The sequence below is a fragment of the Diprion similis genome, chromosome 3 (assembly GCF_021155765.1).
Source record: "Diprion similis isolate iyDipSimi1 chromosome 3, iyDipSimi1.1, whole genome shotgun sequence".
Lineage (NCBI taxonomy): Eukaryota > Metazoa > Arthropoda > Insecta > Hymenoptera > Diprionidae > Diprion > Diprion similis.
Genome location: NC_060107.1, coordinates 8,242,658 through 8,261,225, shown reverse-complemented (window position 1 = coordinate 8,261,225; position 18,568 = coordinate 8,242,658). Strand labels below are relative to the sequence as shown.

At 40.5% G+C, this 18,568-nt stretch overlaps 3 protein-coding genes across 3 annotated transcripts; all 3 read right to left on the bottom strand.

The window, feature by feature from the left end:
• Positions 1–1,261: 1,261 nt before the first annotated feature.
• Positions 1,262–8,461, bottom strand: LOC124416786 (protein yellow-like). The gene is made up of 2 exons (XM_046898119.1): positions 8,451–8,461; positions 1,262–2,747 (listed from the first exon to the last, which is right to left on the bottom strand). Exon 2 carries the CDS (start codon positions 2,618–2,620, stop codon positions 1,310–1,312), a length of 1,311 nt encoding a protein of 436 aa, XP_046754075.1. The 5' UTR covers positions 2,621–2,747; positions 8,451–8,461; the 3' UTR covers positions 1,262–1,309.
• Positions 4,279–5,633, bottom strand: LOC124416788 (protein yellow-like). The gene has a single exon (XM_046898121.1). The coding sequence runs from the start codon at positions 5,608–5,610 to the stop codon at positions 4,309–4,311; it is 1,302 nt and encodes a 433-aa protein (XP_046754077.1). The 5' UTR covers positions 5,611–5,633; the 3' UTR covers positions 4,279–4,308.
• Positions 8,462–10,468: 2,007 nt separating the features above from the next.
• Positions 10,469–15,281, bottom strand: LOC124416787 (protein yellow-like). Its single transcript, XM_046898120.1, has one exon. It carries the CDS (start codon positions 15,143–15,145, stop codon positions 13,844–13,846), a length of 1,302 nt encoding a protein of 433 aa, XP_046754076.1. The 5' UTR covers positions 15,146–15,281; the 3' UTR covers positions 10,469–13,843.
• Positions 15,282–18,568: the final 3,287 nt, after the last annotated feature.

Sequence of the window (18,568 nt, the reverse complement as noted above, 5' to 3'; positions counted from 1 at the left end):
ATGAAAGATTGTAACGTGTATCCTTTTTCCACATTTATATTTTTTGTACGTATTGACTCAGGTTGCCTTTTTGTGCCTCGTTAGTCCGACTTGACACAGAGGCGTCAAGTGTTTTCTAAGCATCGATCCTCGTAACCGTCATAACGTATATTTGCGAAATTCTGCGCAGGCAAAGGCTGCTGGAGTGTTGGAAGGATACGAGTAGGATGATTAGCGCGAGTGTGTTCAGCTCTGTTTGTCCCTTTTTTCTTGTCACGTAGTTATACGGAATAAACGTCATGTTCCCATCGTAATTAAGTGCGCACAGTAGAACCTCGATTATCCGAACCCTCAATTATCCGAACGTCGGTTTAAACAATACATTTTTGCTGCGAAACATAAATTGGTACTCGCTAAAAAAATGTCGAGCAGCCATTCGTCAATTGGCAAAAGACGAGTATATAAAACCAAAGTGATAAAATAATTGTTCGGTGTTTGAAGAGGTTCAACATGCATTTAGATGTTTAATAGGGATTGTTTTTCGATTTGAATTTGTGTTGTATATTATATTACCATATCTTGAAATAAAATTCCTTTTCTCGTATCCGGTTCTACTGTATTGAATTCTATGAAATTTTGGCAATGTTGTCGTTTTATTGGGCAACGGTCCAAATTGGTTCCGAATGAAGAGATTTTATTTTAACACGCAATCCTCTCCTACTTAGAGGTTAAACTTTCCATTTACAATGTTTGGGCTTTTTTATGTTAATTTGTTTCCAAAATCCGCAAAAATTTTATGAAATTTTAAGGGTGGCAGTTGGAAATGTTCCGGATGCCGGAAAACTGACTTTTAAGTACAACTTCTTTTATCTAGGAGCCTACGTAATATAGATTCATGATAGTTAAAGCCAGTATTTTTCATCTTTTTAATTCTGCATCACTTGCAATTAATTCTACAAAATTAAAGCAAGACTCTCTTTGTCAAAGTCCTTATAAATCATCCCCGGAGGAATTAAATAATTGCGTAAGGAGTGACTGTCAGAACGACGGACTATGAAGCCTTCAAATCAATATTTCTGATGATACTAAATTATTCAAGCATTCTAACATCTACTCATTATACTTGCGCATACTATTGGGATATAGATTAGGTATACTTAAATATATAACAGGTATAATATACATATCATGTATATAAACTTCAGCGTGTAATATTGAGAAACATTTAGCGATTTCTCGTCATGGGATGCGGATATAATAATAATACAATAATAACATAATAATGTAAGCAGAGTTTTTCCGTAGCACACAATTTTCCAAAACTCATAGATTAACAAGCGAGGAAAACGAGGAGAATGGCAAATGCGGTGGATATAGCAATTCGAATTTGACCAGCAGCAGCAGTGATAACCGAAAGTTCCGGTGCAGTTCCGTTGCGAAAGTACTGATAATTCTTCTGCGTAACATTACTGGACAAAATTCTGTAGTTAATCTGTGTCTTGTCAACCTTATCGTTCAAAAAGTTCTGAAACCTGTTGGTGACCCACCAAAGTTGACCATCTTCATCAAAAGCAAAGGTATCGGGCCACTGGAGGAGCGAATGATTCCTGTACATGGTTCTCTGCCCACTAACGAAGGTCGGAGTGGTCAAAGTGTCCCACATGGTGATGGCGTCGTCGGCCAAAAGACCGTAGTAAAGAACCCCGGTGTTCGACATAACCATACCGCTGGTCTGAGAAGTTCTTCTCCCCACCTCACGTACGTACTTGTGAACGTTTGTTATCGAGCCATTTTGCAAGACCTTTACAGGAATGTAATAAAGATGAAACGAAGATACCGACGAGTAGTAAAGTATCCTATTCCCGTTCGATTCCAAGGGGGAAAGTGCGATGCCGCGGATGTTGATGGACTGATTCACGTTGGTATCTGACACCTTAAAGTTTACCGCCTCGGTCTCGGCTTTCATGGAATTGTGGGTGAACTTCCAAGCCTTGTTGTCCTTCAGGGAGTAAACTATGATCGCGGGTTCAGGTCCGCTGTCTGATATATAGGCGTAGCCGCCATCCTCATGGTCGAGAACGATGTCGTTCAAATTGGAAGAGTTGTGACGAGCAACGTCGTTGGAGAATTTGAACCTCCTCAACACCATTCCTCCGTTTTCCAAGTCCAATATCACCAGACGTGGAGCACACTTAATTTTCGGATATTTGGCCATCGTCTCGATTCGTCCCGTGTCCAGGACCCACATCCTACCCTGAGGGTCGATCTCCATACTCTGGACGGATTGTAACTTGTCGCAATCACCCACCGTCTGCATTTCCCAATCTGGATAAGCTTCCAGGTTCGGACTCACGACGTCCGAGCCGTCCTTTTCCTGCGACGGAGTTGACGGTATCCTTGCAAGGGTGACTAGAACTCCACTCTTCCATCGGGGTATCGTAAGATAAATGTAACCCTTCCACAGCTTTATACCAGATATAGCATCGTTAACCGATGTGCACGTGTTAGGAAGGTCCTTCACAACTTCATTGTCCGTCACGTTGTAGTAACACACATTCTTCCATTGGTAAATTAATTGCAACGGTGGATATCCTGCGACGACTATCGTTAATAGACAAGCGAAGAACGTGAGTCTGATCATTTCAACTTTTGAAATGTAACGTCGCGAATGCAGGATAGAAATAAACTGTTTTTTTCCGCGTCTTCAGAATCGTAGCGGTTTTAATCGAATGTTATTTTCAGAAGGGCTGTAGAGGGACCGCGCGTTTCTCTCTTCCAGAAATATGCAATACGTCGAATTGGTCAATACGATCGCGTCCCGGAATAACTTTATCAAGCCATTGCAGGCCTCACCGGTCCGCACACTTTGTGTTATAAACCGAGTGGAGTAATATACGCGTGCAAGAGACTATTTCTCGGAGCTGCTGAACCTCTCGTTTGAAACTTGGTCGATTCTAAAATTAACTTTGATTATATATACATTGAGGCGGTAGAATTTGTACCGTGCCAACTATTACCTAATATAAGTCAGCTGTATTCAAGTTGATAGCAGATGTCGCAGCCCCGAAATCTGGAAGCAGGAGGAGGACTACGAGGTGAAGGATGTCCGGCTTAAACGGCTTCCGCGGTTCAACTGGCGAAGACGCGGTCCCGAAGCCTCCGTTTTCTGCAGCGCCCATGTTTCCATTCATCTCCCACCGTTTTTTTCCTGCACACCCAGTGCCGATCAATGCTCGAGCTTTTGGAACGGTATGTGTTTAAACGATATACGTAAACCAATTCAGTATTACCAAAGTTCAACGGAAGATCGAGGGTCGAATCATTGACTTTATCTTGGGTTGATGTATAAGGGTCATTCCGTGTCGATTCAACGACGTTTTTTCGATGACCCTTTCCATTGTTTTGATTTTTTTAAATATTCTGACTTTTGATTACACCATTTTCTTTGTTTTTTTTATTTAATTTTTAAGGAAGACGTCAAAAATTGAAAGAAACATTTTTTTGAGTTATTTCGGTCGTTGTTAGCAAAAAATATCGATTTTCATTCAATGGGTCACCTTCGATTTTTTTCAAAAAAATCTATAAAATTCGATGTAAGTAAACTAAATTTTTAAGATGCTAATGAAGATGGGATTCAAATAACTTTTTATACAAAAAAAATGTTTCCATTTTTTTCATAATTTTGATCTATTCTTGTATTATTCGTGCATGCAATAGTTTATTTGAATAATGACTGCAGGATAGAATAATTAATAATGAGAATTAAAATTTGGGTACTTTTTGATCTTCATTCAAGAGGTTTCTATAAGTTTTGAAATTTTTTAAACTTTTAGTCCGAAAATTTATATAAAACCTTCTTTTAACTTTTTTAACTTTTCTAAAACTATTTTAAAATTTTCTGAATGGCCGACAGTCCGGATTCGTCACATCAGAAAAGAACTCCGCTTAATCATGATATTTCCAACTCCACGTCATCCTAATGCAATCAAATAAGAACTGTCAAAATTGTTTGTGACGGTGTAGCAATTATTGGTAGATAGTCGAGCGAATCGTAAACAAGACGATACTGGATTCAAGCTTTTCGATACCCGTTTACACTTACGTACGAACACATGATAAGCATAATTTTCTGACGCAGGTTGATTGGTGTCATATAATTTTAGTGTACTAGGTATAATTCAATGTATACTGTATAGCATGTACAATGTATGTATAATATATACTGACGATATTATATACATACATATATGTAATACGAAATTAAAGTTGAATAGGAATATTAACGTACACGGAGTTTTGTCGTCGCACGGAATCGTTTAAGCGAATAAATTAGCAAACTAGGAAGACGAGGAGGATGGCAAATGCGGTGGGCATCGCGATTCGAATTTGACCAGCAGCGGCAGTGATAACCGGAAGTTCCGGAGCCGTGTTGTTGGGTAAGTACTGATAACTCCTCTGCTTAACTTTACTGGACACGATTCTGTAGTTGTTCTGAGTTACGTCCACCTTGTTGTTCAAAAAGTTCTGAAGACTGTTGACGACGCACCAAAGCGAGTCAACTTCGTCGAAAGCAAAAGTATCGGGCCACTGGGTGAGATCGTGGTCCCTGGAGATGGTTCTCCGTCCGGTAGCGAAGGGCTGACGCGTCGAAGTGTTCCACATGGCGATGGCGTCATCGGCCAAAAGGCCGTAGTAAAGAACGCCGGCGTTCGACATGACCATGCCGTCGCTCTGCGAAGTCTTGTCGCCCAGATCGACGACGTAATCTCGAAGGTCGGTTATCGAGTCGTTTCGCAAGACCTCGACGGGAACGGAGTAGAGACGGAGCGAAGACAGCGGCGCGTAGTAAAGCGTCCTGTTCGGTCCCGGGGGCGAAAGAGCGATTCCGTCGACGTTGACGTGCTGGATGACGCTTGTCCCTGCGACGACGAACCTCACCGCGTCGGCCTGGGCCTTCATGGTCTCGTGGGTGACCTTCCGAGCCTTGTCGTCCTTCAGGGAGTAAACTATGATCGCGGGTTCGAGTCCGCTGTCTGATATGTAGGCGTAGCCGCCGTCCTCGTGGTCGAGGACGATGTCGTTCAAGTAGGAAGAGTTGTGGCGAGCAACGTCGTCGGGGAACTCGAACTTCTTCAAGACCGCACCTCCGTTTTCCAGGTCCAATATCACCAGGCGTGGCGGGCACCTGACGGTCGGGTGTTCGCCCATCGTCTCGGTTCTTCCCGTGTCCAGGACCCACATCCTGCCTTGAGGGTCGATCTCCATGCTCTGCACCGATTGGAACGCGTTACAATCGCCCGGCAACTGCATGTCCCAGCTCGGATAAGCGTCCAGCTTCGGGTTGATGTTTCTCAAGCCTTTCTTGTCCTGCACCGGAGTTGACGGTGTCCTAGCAAGGGTCACTGGAACCCCGCTCTTCCACCGAGGTATCGTCAGGTACATGTTACTCTTCCACAACTTGATACCAGCGATGGCATTGTTCTCCGGTATGTAGTTGTAACGAGCGTCCTTCTCGGAGTATTCGGCCGGCCAGTTGTAACTTATGGTCTTCCATTGGAAGATCATTGAGAACGGTTCGTACGCGACGACAAACGTCGTCAGTAGACAAGCGAGCAACGCGAGCCTCAGCATTTTCCCTTTTGAAATGCACGACTGACTCCAGTCGTCTTTTCTTATTCTTCGGAATTGATTGACACTCTAAGTGACCAATGCACGTCACAGAATAATTTTATCAAGGCACTGCAGGTCCTACTGACTTCCACACTATGTATTATAAGTCGACTTGAGTTGTAAGCTCGCACAGGACACTCGTTCCTCACTCTCCTTAAAAGTTTCGATCCTGTAACTTGGTCCTTTCTACGATTAACTGTTTTGATTATCTATAACTTCACTGGGAAAAACTCGTACCGTGTCTCAACTATTATCTCACACATGTCACCAGCACTATGTTTCATTGCAGATGTCAAAGGACCAAAATCTGCAGGCGAACGGAGAGCTACGATCCAAGCGATGTCCGGCCGAAGTGGCTTCGGCGGTCTAACTGGCAAAGACACGATACCGAGGCCTCCGTCCTACGCAACGTCGTTTCTGACATGTCCCCCACCGCTTTCTTCCTCATACGCAGTGGCAGCGAAGGGTTAGCTTTGGGAACTAAACGTGTTTCACGACATACGTATACATTTATGCCTAATTCTACGAAAAATCCCAGATAAAATCATTGACTTCATCTTAAGGTGAGTTGTAAGCAATCATGTACGAGATACCTGTACCGTAAAAGCGTTCATTGCACTAAGCATGTCTATGACATTAATGTTCTCCTATATGTATCCTCTTGAATCCTATAAATTATAGTACAAGTAAGCATGAAATGCCGATAGTACCTCCCGCAGAGGATTTGTTCTTGTATTCAATTTAATACTCTCGTTACAGTAATTGCTATACGTTACAGCATCAAAAATTTTCGTCAGCGTTATTTTTACGCATGATCGCGCCATGGCTAAGAGCCAAATAATTTATTTAAAAACTAGAAACTGTTTCAAGGTAAAAACCATAAAGAGCGGCTTACTTATCTATAGATATGATGGCAAAAACTTAATCGTTTAGATTTATTCGAAGAGATATTCATTTCAGAATGAAAAAAACACAAACAGTTCGTTAAAAAATCTTTGCTTTCTTGACCGAGATAAAACCACGCACAGTGACTGCACTATACATTCGCGGTATTTGTTTTGTCATTCTAATATTAACAAAATCTGTTCAGCTGTTCGTCTCGAATCCTGTACACAAATTTAAACATTGTTAGACTGGCCTATACAGTCGAAAATTGTTGAAGAATATCCCAAAAATATATTTCGATGGCATAAAGTCGTATTTTGGGGTTTAATTAGCGATCTTATAAAATGTGAAAATAATGTATTTCATAAACGTTCGAACATCCGCAATTTCGAAATCGCATGTAGAAATGATCTGACAAAGTTATAACAGTGTCGTCTAGAAGAAGGCTTTTTTACATCCAAATTTTAATAATATTCAGGTTCAAATCGTTTGGTTTCGAGAACGTCTTCAGAAAAATCTGCCACTCGATATTACAGACATCCGTCCGTTTTCGAAAATATTTGCAAACGATTTTTCAAGCGACAAAATTTGCCTTCGACGTGGTTTCGGAGTTTCTTTCGCAGTTCGACATTTTTGGTCGCAATAAAACGTACATACCACCTACAGGGCATTCCGTTTACGAGCGGTCGGGTCTAACAAACAATAATTACGTCGGCCTTGAGCAGAAAATAGTTAATTATGTACAACACGAGTTTACACAGCGTTCGTGGAAATACCAGTATAATGATACCAGAAATTGGATTCGAAGCCTGAATGAATACGTCGCAGAAATTTGATACTTATTATCGCAGTACACTAAGGAGGAGCGCCAATTTTAACCCAAAAGTTCGAAACTTATTCGTAGAGATAAAATGAAGACCAAACGGCTCGTAAAAAAGTCGCCTTTAGTTGTGCTGGAACTGGCTTGAATCGATTTTCGACTCAACTGCCGTTTCCCGCGCTTCTCTGCGGATACGCTCAGTACGTTATTGTTGCGCTAATTTTACATACTATTACACTGTTGCGGCCTTTTTCGAGTGCATTGTGCATTTAAATGAAAATGAATAGGCTAACGTATGCGATTTAACTATTTACTACTCACATCCCTGGGTCAAATCTGTAATTTCCAATCATATTTCGCATTCCATGTCACGTCTATATTAGTCAAACATAACAGCGCAAATCGCAACGCTTGGCACACACAATTCACTGCAGTTTTCATACTCGGAAAATTCTAGATTTACTTCACGGTTTCCACTCAGCTTTAGGATTTATTCTCTGCGTCTTGGTGACAAGAGTGACAATTTCAGCGTCCGATAATAGTTGGCTAATATCTCGGGCTTGATGCGGCAGAAGTTCAACTTCGTGCAAGAATAACTTCCGAGTGTTCCAGCGATCGATGACAAACCATCTTGTTCGTGCATAATTATATGGCAAAACGGCATCGAAGGGCCGAAAGCCGAAAGTGAAAATTCAAGACCCGTGGTTCCGGTGGCAAATGAATTTCGCTTTGCCGCGTTTGTCCGTCGTTCAACTCCCACACTCTCCACCCATCGCATCGTTGCATCATCGTCGATCAATGGGTACCGAATTAAGGTACGCGCCTGTCCCATTCCGTTCCCATTGGTCGTCAGATACGATTTGCTGGTCATGGATTTTGTTGAAAAAAGGGCCCGGCCGTCGTTACGACTCGCGTGCGAATTCCTATAAATTTATAGTACATGTAGGCATGAAATGCCAATAGTACCACCTGCGGAGAATTTATTTTTATATACAATCTAATATTCTCGTTACAATAATTTCTGTACTTTACGGCGTTAACAATTTTCGTCAGCGTTATATTTATATACATACGCATGTCGTAACTAAGCGGAAACTCCTTTCGCCGTCAATTGTTTATAGTTATCAAAGAGATAAGCTTCAGCACGCAGATTGCATCTTTTCAGGAAAAAAATAAGCACTGGGATGATAAAAGAATGAAAGCGTGATGCAGGAGTAAAAAAAAGATCTGCACGCCCATTTGCTTTTGTAGAAACCAGAACGATATTTCTGATTTTAAAAAGATTTACCCATTTTTTCAAACATTTATTGTAAATAACAACTAAACAAACTTTAGTTTCGCATTTAAATCACTTCTGTTCAAAAATAATGTAATTAATAATAAGCTCCAAATGTAAAAGAATTTATAAACGAAGTTTAAAAATTAATATTTTTCTCACTTCTTCTATGTTCGTTTGGACTCATCATGCCCTCGTCATACTGCACCCGATAACGTCGTTCAAAGTCCATCGCATCTCGGTGAAAACGATTTTCTTGTTCTTCTGAATAGGCACCCATATTATAGCTACCAACCACAAACTTAAGGACATAAGTAATAAATGAAGATTTTGCTTATTATTCGATGTTGAAAATAAAAATTTATTTGTTTAAATATAAATTCAACAAAAAATATTTTTTTGTTTACCTGTCTTATTTAGCTTACAAATTCTCGTATCTTATTGTTGATTTTTAATATCTTGTCTCTATCTCTTCTGATTTCATTATAGGTTTCTTCATTACCAAATTTCTATAACTATATAGTTAATATCTTATCAATTAATCAAGAGTAATAACTTTCTTACCATTTTTCTTCTCTAATACCGCTGTTATTTAGTTTCCCCGAAGTCTCTCTAGTTCCGTCTAATACCGTACGTATTAGCACTTGTTTTTTTAAACCTCTGATTTAATTCCGATATTGTTGTATTTCTTGGATTTCTGTATCGCTGATAAAACCTTTTTGCTTTACTTGAAAATCAGCATGCCCGCTTTCACTAATTGTGATAATACTATTCTCTGGATATGTTACGCCGATCTCACTTGAATTGTAAACATTCACTTTAATTGATCTTAGATTGTTCTTGCATGCTAGCCTATCTGTAACGGATTATTGTAAAACCTTGCTCATTGTTACGAACTCAGAGTAATAGAATTGCAAACCACAACCATATCTAAGTATCTGTCGTTTATCACACGAATACCTGTCTCGCTAATTTGTTATATCTCACTCGCACCTTTTTCTCTGGCTGTAACCAATTTTCTTGAATCCTTTGACTGTATCTAATTTTCTTGAATTTTGTTAATAAACTCGATATTATTACCTCATTATCTGCTTTGCTTGTATTTTATCTATTCAGATACGATCCCTTCCCTCTACCATCACCTTATCTATACTGAGTTACTATAATTACGACAGTGATTAAAGTTTTTTAGGTCTAAAAAAATCAAGCTGATAGATGACGTGTGCAAACCATGTATATAGTGTTTTTTCCCTTTTTTTTTTACTTCTGTGTTACGCTTTCACTTTCGTATCATCCCCGCGCTCATATTTTTTCCGAAACTTACGTAATTCGCGTGCTAAAACTTATCTTTGTGAATAATTATAAACTGTTGCGGTGAAACGTGTTTCCACTGATTTATAATTACGCGTAAGAATAACAGTGAAGAAAATACTTTAAAAATCTTTTAAATTGATTCGAGTTTTAGTTGTTTTGAAAAACTATGGTATATACATATAATACGCCTATCAATAGAAAGTGAATCGATTCAAAGGAATCTCGAAAACACGAAATGAAGCTCGCGAGCACGACGTCAATGAATCTAAAGATGTTAATTGTAAGTAATGACGGTCACGTCTTTTAGAAGAAATGAGAACGACCGATGAAGCTGATTGCCAGTGTCGTTATTAGACTATTTGTAAAATTCCTAGAGTTTGAACAACGAAAATCATCTAACAAGAACTAATAGTATTCTTTAAAAAAAAAATCAAACTTCAGATTCCATAATAAATATCATACACGAATAGGTAAGAGAATGCTGAAGAAAATCTCTCGGAAATAAACGTTCGAACAAAATTTACAATTGGTAATTGTTTAATTATAATATCTACATCAGAAGATCTAAATCTACATTAAAAGATTTTGCAAACGACCATCGATTATCAGGTACAACGGATCATCAGTGACTCCGGATGATTATTATTATTATTACACTTTGCACGTGCACAGCACTGCAATTTCATACCTGACTGATTCCATTATACTTATTATTAGTGTAGGTATCGAATGTTCAGATCGTCCTCGTGTTCGACATTCTTTACTGCGGCATGTCCGATGAAGTCACCTGTCCATTTGCGTATATGGTGAAGCCTTGCCATTTTTTTTTCACTCATACATACGATATTTGATGTAGTACGTAGTATACGCACAAGTACCTTGCAAATTAATTATTCTTCATACGCATCATTTGTACGCTGCGTGGCCAGCTTCTGTTTAACATAAGGTACGTATAGTCGATGCATGTGTATGCAGCTGACTGGCATGGTGTACAGTTGTGAAAATACACGCAAAGGTCTTGAATGAATTATTCAAGAGCACATTCATCATCCATGAGAAATTTAATACCCGGACAACAAGCAGTGCGAATCACAGTAGCGGAAATAAAAGAGTCGCCAATCAATTTAATCCCGGATGATTAAATAACTTTTTCGATTCATATGACAAAGTTGATTCCGATAAGTTTTTACTCGTTGGATTTAATCCGAGGTGTATTTCACCGAAGCAATTGAGATGTTATTATCATTCGAAATGATTTCGTAATCTCCGAAATGACACTGAAATCAGTAATATTGAAGTAAAATTCTACATCAGTGATCATAGAGTTAATCATTGTTGCTTATAAGAAATCACTTAGAATTGCAAGAATCTCTTTGCAATCTTAAGAAATGATATCGAATTTTCGAAATCATGAGAAACCGCGTAATCAAAGTAAAATTTATGTGTAAAGAACGTCTCGTAATTGCTCTATAGAATGTAAGTAATCACAAAATATATAATTACGGTGTAAATTTTTGCTCCGGTGAAACAGCAAACTAATTCCTTCATCTAATCGGATTTCTAAGCAATTGTTTGAGTGTAGATGTAACATAAAGGGTGTGAACATTAACATTTGACTCGTGTCTTCTGTACCAAGGGTGAAACCGTAATGAAGTTAGAACTGTTAGATGTGAATTAGACCATAAGGATGAATTGGTGAACAAGTAACGACCTAAAAATAAAATGACATCATACACAGAACAACTTTGACCTAACAGTTCCAACAATAGAACTAAATGGAGTGTCTCCTTTGCCATGTAACAAAAAAATGGAATAATGTTCTTCATGCATCGAATAAGCCGCATAATTACGTTACACGTATGTACAATTCGAGATTCAAAAACGTTACAGCTGGCCGTGAAACATCACACGTACGCTTTTCCACACACCTATCCATGCGCTTTTCACGCCTCGTTAGTATGGTTGGTTGTTGGATGGCGTCAAGGCTATTCTGCGAGTCGATGCTCTTAATAACTACATACATGTTATATACCTACGTATTTGTTTATCACATAAATTTATGTAAATTTAGGCTAGTTTAGGTATACGTGCTGAAAGAATATATATATTCGAGGATTAGCGCGTGTTTTGCGTTAGTTTCATTTTTTCTTTTTCCTTTTCATATAATTGACTACAATAAATACGTTTGGAATGTAGGGGAGGGGGTGGGAGAGCAAAACTTGGTACTTAAGGAAATACTTAGTTTTCGAGCATTCAAATACGCTAAATAAAATTTTTGTTTTCTAATTGTACGCAAAGGAAATAAAAATAATTGTCAGATGTCGGGGGAAAGAAAAATTTTTCGAACGTTTTTGAAGATTCAAAATAATGCTCAATAATTTTTTTTGAAGTCATTTTTGCCTATTTAAGAAACATTTTGAAAAACAACATTTTTTTATAAGATTTTAAGAGTACCCCATTTTGCCCCCTCAAACCCCATTTTGCCCGGCCCTCGACTAATTATTTGATTTCTCAAATCCTAGCAATTTCGTCGTGGTTTGTGATGCACGGATGATTTCTTTTTTCTCCATTCTTTGTATAACTTGAATATATACAACTTTTCTATGTTAACACATGTATATGGTAAGCTTATTCTACGTATACGCGTTACATAATTATATTTATAGGGTGCTAAGTCCAGACGAAACGTTCTCTTCTCGCCGGCCGTTTGAAAAACTTGTGGCACAAAGAAAAAACAAAAAGTCGGTAAAACGTCGTTTAAGTCCAATTTTAAAAAACCGCTCTCGAAATTTGAGATTGTCTTATTTAAACAACGTGGAAAAGACATTATTATTTTTCAAAATTATTGCCACTTGTCGAAATAAGCTGAATTCTACAATATCACGTTGATCCTGGGGAAGTATTTTGAGGAGAAATTTCAGAAATGCGATTTCAAAATTGGGTTTGAGAGACATCCTATAGGTAGGATTTTAGTGATATGTAAAACAAGTTTTCCAATCGAACTACCCTACATATTTACTTAAGATATATGTATATATGTATATGATAGACTTTTTCTTATACTTTTACAAAAATACTATAGTATAATATTATACGTTTTTCCTATTAACTATTATGGTATGTAGCGTAGTTACATGAGGCAGCAGGTCGTTTTACATGAGGTTTCGACACATATCAGTATACGTGTAAGCCTAGTGGGTCACCCTAAATATTTATCGGGGCAAATGGAGCGATACTTAAACGCAGCACATCGACCAAATGTAATGTAAATTAAATACATCCTTTGATACATTGGAATTGGTCGTAGCAGCTGAATCTGCATGCAGTCAGTAAGTAATACCGGAAAACTGATTTTTAGGTGACGTACTTCTTTCACCTACAGTCTGTATGATACATTTATGATACTTGCCGATTTCTTGCAGAATTATAAAACACTACAGTTATAATTGGAAGTCGCAGTTACAGAGTTTGAATGACCGACAATCGGGATTCGTCGCATCGGAAAAGAACTCCGCTTAATCATGATATTTCCAACTCCACGTCATCCTAATGCAATCAAATAAGAACTGTCAAAATTGTTTGTGACGGTGTAGCAATTATTGGTAGATAGTCGAGCGAATCGTAAACAAGACGATACTGGATTCAAGCTTTTCGATACCCGTTTACACTTACGTACGAACACATGATAAGCATAATTTTCTGACGCAGGTTGATCGGTGTCATATATTTTTAGTGTACTAGGTATAATTCAACGTATACTGTATAGCATGTACAATGTATGTATAATATATACTGACGATATTATATACATACATATATGTAATACGAAATTAAAGTTGAATAGGAATATTAACGTACACGGAGTTTCTTCGTCGCACGGAATCGTTTAAGCGAATAAATTAGCAAACTAGGAAGACGAGGAGGATGGCAAATGCGGTGGACATCGCGATTCGAATTTGACCAGCAGCGGCAGTGATAACCGGAAGTTCCGGAGCCGTGTTGTTGGGTAAGTACTGATAACTCCTCTGCTTAACTTTACTGGACACGATTCTGTAGTTGTTCTGAGTTACGTCCACCTTGTTGTTCAAAAAGTTCTGAAGACTGTTGACGACGCACCAAAGCGAGTCAACTTCGTCGAAAGCAAAAGTATCGGGCCACTGGGTGAGATCGTGGTCCCTGGAGATGGTTCTCCGTCCGGTAGCGAAGGGCTGACGCGTCGAAGTGTTCCACATGGCGATGGCGTCATCGGCCAAAAGGCCGTAGTAAAGAACGCCGGCGTTCGACATGACCATGCCGTCGCTCTGCGAAGTCTTGTCGCCCAGATCGACGACGTAATCTCGAAGGTCGGTTATCGAGTCGTTTCGCAAGACCTCGACGGGAACGGAGTAGAGACGGAGCGAAGACAGCGGCGCGTAGTAAAGCGTCCTGTTCGGTCCCGGGGGCGAAAGAGCGATTCCGTCGACGTTGACGTGCTGGATGACGCTTGTCCCTGCGACGACGAACCTCACCGCGTCGGCCTGGGCCTTCATGGTCTCGTGGGTGACCTTCCGAGCCTTGTCGTCCTTCAGGGAGTAAACTATGATCGCGGGTTCGAGTCCGCTGTCTGATACGTAGGCGTAGCCGCCGTCCTCGTGGTCGAGGACGATGTCGTTCAAGTAGGAAGAGTTGTGGCGAGCAACGTCGTCGGGGAACTCGAACTTCTTCAAAACCGCACCTCCGTTTTCCAGGTCCAATATCACCAGGCGTGGCGGGCACCTGACGGTCGGGTGTTCGCCCATCGTCTCGGTTCTTCCCGTGTCCAGGACCCACATCCTGCCTTGAGGGTCGATCTCCATGCTCTGCACCGATTGGAACGCGTTACAATCGCCCGGCAACTGCATGTCCCAGCTCGGATAAGCGTCCAGCTTCGGTTTGGTGTTTCTCAAGCCTTTCTTGTCTTGCACCGGAGTTGACGGTGTCCTTGCAAGGGTCACTGGAACCCCGCTCTTCCACCGAGGTATCGTCAGGTACATGTTACCCTTCCACAACTTGATACCAGCGATGGCATTGTTCTCCGGTACGTAGTGGTAACGAGCGTCCTTCTCGGAGTATTCGGCCGGCCAGTTGTAACTTATGGTCTTCCATTGGAAGATCACTGTGAACGGTTCGTACGCGACGACAAACGTCGTCAGTAGACAAGCGAGCAACGCGAGCCTCAGCATTTTACCTTTCGAAATGCACGACTGACTCAAGTTGTCTTTTCTTATTCCTCGGAATTGATTGACACTCTAAGCGACCAATGCACGCCACAGAATAATTTTATCAAGGCACTGCAGGCCCTACTGAATCCCACACTTTGTATTATCACTCGAGTTGAATTTAAAAGTCGCACAGGACACTCGTCCTTCTTGAAAGTCTCGGTCTTGTAAGTTGGTCTTTTCTAATGTCAACTGTTTTGAATATCTGTAACTTCACAGGGAAAAACTCATACCATGTCGCAACTATTATCTAACGCATGTCACCAGCACTGAGTTTGATGGCAGATGTCGAACGACCAGATTCGCAGGTGAACGGAGAGCTACGATCTAAGCGATGTCCGGCCCAAGTGGCTTCCGCGGTTTAACTGACAAAGGCACTGTACCGATGCCTCGGTTCTCTGCAACGTCGTTTCTGACATGTCCCCCACCGCTTTCTTCCTCATACGCAGTGGCAATGAAGGGTTAGCTTCGGGAACTAAACGTGTTTAACGACATACGTATCCATTACTGCCTAATTCAACCAAGTATCCGAAATAAAATCGTTGACTTCATCTCAGGGTGAAGTGTAGGCAATCATGTACGAGATACCTGTACCGTAAAAGCGTTCATTGCACGAAGTAAGTCTTTGGCATTAATGTTCCGAATCTCGATAATTGCGCAGTTAATTTGTGACTCTTCCGCTACTCAGTGGAATTTCGTCTTACGCCGTGATTGGAGGTGAAATTGTACGAAAGTGAAAGTCATTCAAGATCACCTTTTTGCTGACAAATAGTGACGACTTTTCGTCGACTTCGGTTATTTAAAGCCGGTTTTTAATCAACTTATAGTCGACTTTGCGTCGCTTGGGAAACGAAGAGAACTGCATGCACCAGATGACAAACCTCTGGGTAAAAGAGCTGACAATTAGACGTTGTGAGCATTACGATGAGTAAGTTCTGGAGGCTGGAAACCACGCGCATTGTTTAATTACACAGAAGTCGAGGCACGCGCGCATCTGGTGATACTTGAGTATTTATCATGTTCATTTTTCTCACGCATGATCGCGTCATCGTTACAAGCCAGATATAATTTATTTAAAAACTAGAGACTATTTCAAGATAAAAATTGTAATCCACATACTTCGCATCCGTGTCAAAAGTCAAGGCAAAAACTTGATTATTCAGATTAATTTAATTAAAAATTTGTTTTGGATCAAGAAAAAGAAACGACGACAAACATAAATTACTTCATTATACGAAGGAGCTACAATTTCAGATAAAGTTTTCACTATTCGTCTGTGACTGACGAGATGAGAACAGCCGCGGTAGTGAAATAGTAGTCCATAGCTGTGCTAAAACTGGGTTGAATTACTAATTTATGAACCCTGACCTGCAGTTTCCCAAGCTTCTCCTCGCACGCTCGGCCTGTTAATTGTTTCGATAATTTCACACGCACTGTCGCAGCTCTCTCTCCGAGCACATTAGTCATTCGCGTCGAAGCGAACGAGCTACTTTATATGTTCCAACTGTTTACTATTCACGTCCATGGGCCGAATTTCCAATCATATTTCGCATTCCATGTCACGTCTATATTAGTCAAACATAACAGCGCAAATCGCAACGCTTGGCACACACAATTCACTGCAGTTTTCATACTCGGAAAATTCTAGATTTACTTCACGGTTTCCACTCAGCTTTAGGATTTATTCTCTGCGTCTTGGTGACAAGAGTGACAATTTCAGCGTCCGATAATAGTTGGCTAATATCTCGGGCTTGATGCGGCAGAAGTTCAACTTCGTGCAAGAATAACTTCCGAGTGTTCCAGCGATCGATGACAAACCATCTTGTTCGTGCATAATTATACGGCAAAACGGCATCGAAGGGCCGAAAGCCGAAAGTGAAAATTCAAGACCCGTGGTTCCGGTGGCAAATGAATTTCGCTTTGCCGCGTTTGTCCGTCGTTCAACTCCCACACTCTCCACCCATCGCATCGTTGCATCATCGTCGATCAATGGGTACCGAATTAAGGTACGCGCCTGTCCCATTCCGTTCCCATTGGTCGTCAGATACGATTTGCTGGTCATGGATGTTGTTGAAAAACGACCCGGCCGTCGTTACGGTATTATTCAGAGCGATAAGCTTCAGCACGGAGATTGCATGAGTTCCGGCAAAAAATAAGCTCTCGTACGGTACGAGAATGAAAGCGTAACGCAGGAGTAAGAAAAAAGTATAAACAACACGCACACCTATCCACTTGTTGTTTTTGTTTTTTTCTTCTACAATTCTACTCTTTAGAATCTAATAATTTCTATAAGTAAAGTGTAAAGAAAAGCGGTTGCTTAGGGTTTTCACACAGAAACGACAACCTTCCAGCGTTTTCGATCCAATAAAACGTGGTAATAAAATAAATATTAAAAAATAAAAAAAGATTTGAAAAACACGAAAGAAAACTTATACACTAAGTCAATGGCAACGACGAATCGCTTTCGCCCCCAATTCTCGTTGAACCCAGTGACCTATTAACGCGACACGCTTCCTCCAGGAATAGACACGGCAACGAAGGAGAGCTGGAAGGCCATACGACAGTCCGCCCCGGTCTTTGGCTCGTCAAATGATGATTAATCGTGAGATTCTCCGTTCCAATCGTACATGTCATAGCAATAATTCCATGTATGTATATAGTGCGGAAACTCGGTCAATCTTATAAAATCTTTTTAGCCAATGGCCAGACCTCTGTTGGAAGTTAATGCACGGAACTTCCGGTATCAGGATCGATATTCGAAAGAAGATTGACGTGCGGACGATACCCTGGATAGGTGGGCTTGGCGAAGTGAGGAAGAAGGTCACGGACCACCGTCCACGCCTGCTTTTTGATGATACTTCATAACAACAATGGTATCTGCACTTTGCTAATTAATCTTTCACGTAACCATCAGCCTTGGGGTAAAGAGCTTTTCATGACCAGAGTGTAAAGGTCGGTCGAACATTTAGCAGTCACTGTAACGCACGTGACAAACTGGCGTCGAATGTCCATTATAATAAACCTACTGCCCCAAAAAAAGTTCTCCTAACTTTAACCACTAAAATTAGATGAGCAGAAAAGATTCGTCTCCATTCAATCATCCTTACTATTCCATGGAGTAATATTTGCGATAAAAGAACTTGACTCAAGAGGATTATATTATTCTGGATTTTAAACGAGCACACCAACGTGGGTTGAAGGTGACCGTAAACCAAGGTGGAAAGTGCTCAATTGAATCACACACCTGTAGGCGAAGGTGTCTTGTATTTACCTGTTCAGACAGTTAGCGTAAGACACATTCAACCATGCGATCAAAAAGTTATGCGATCACTGTTATTCCTAGCCAAAAGACGATAATCAAGCAGAACCTGTTTCTCACGAGTTTCA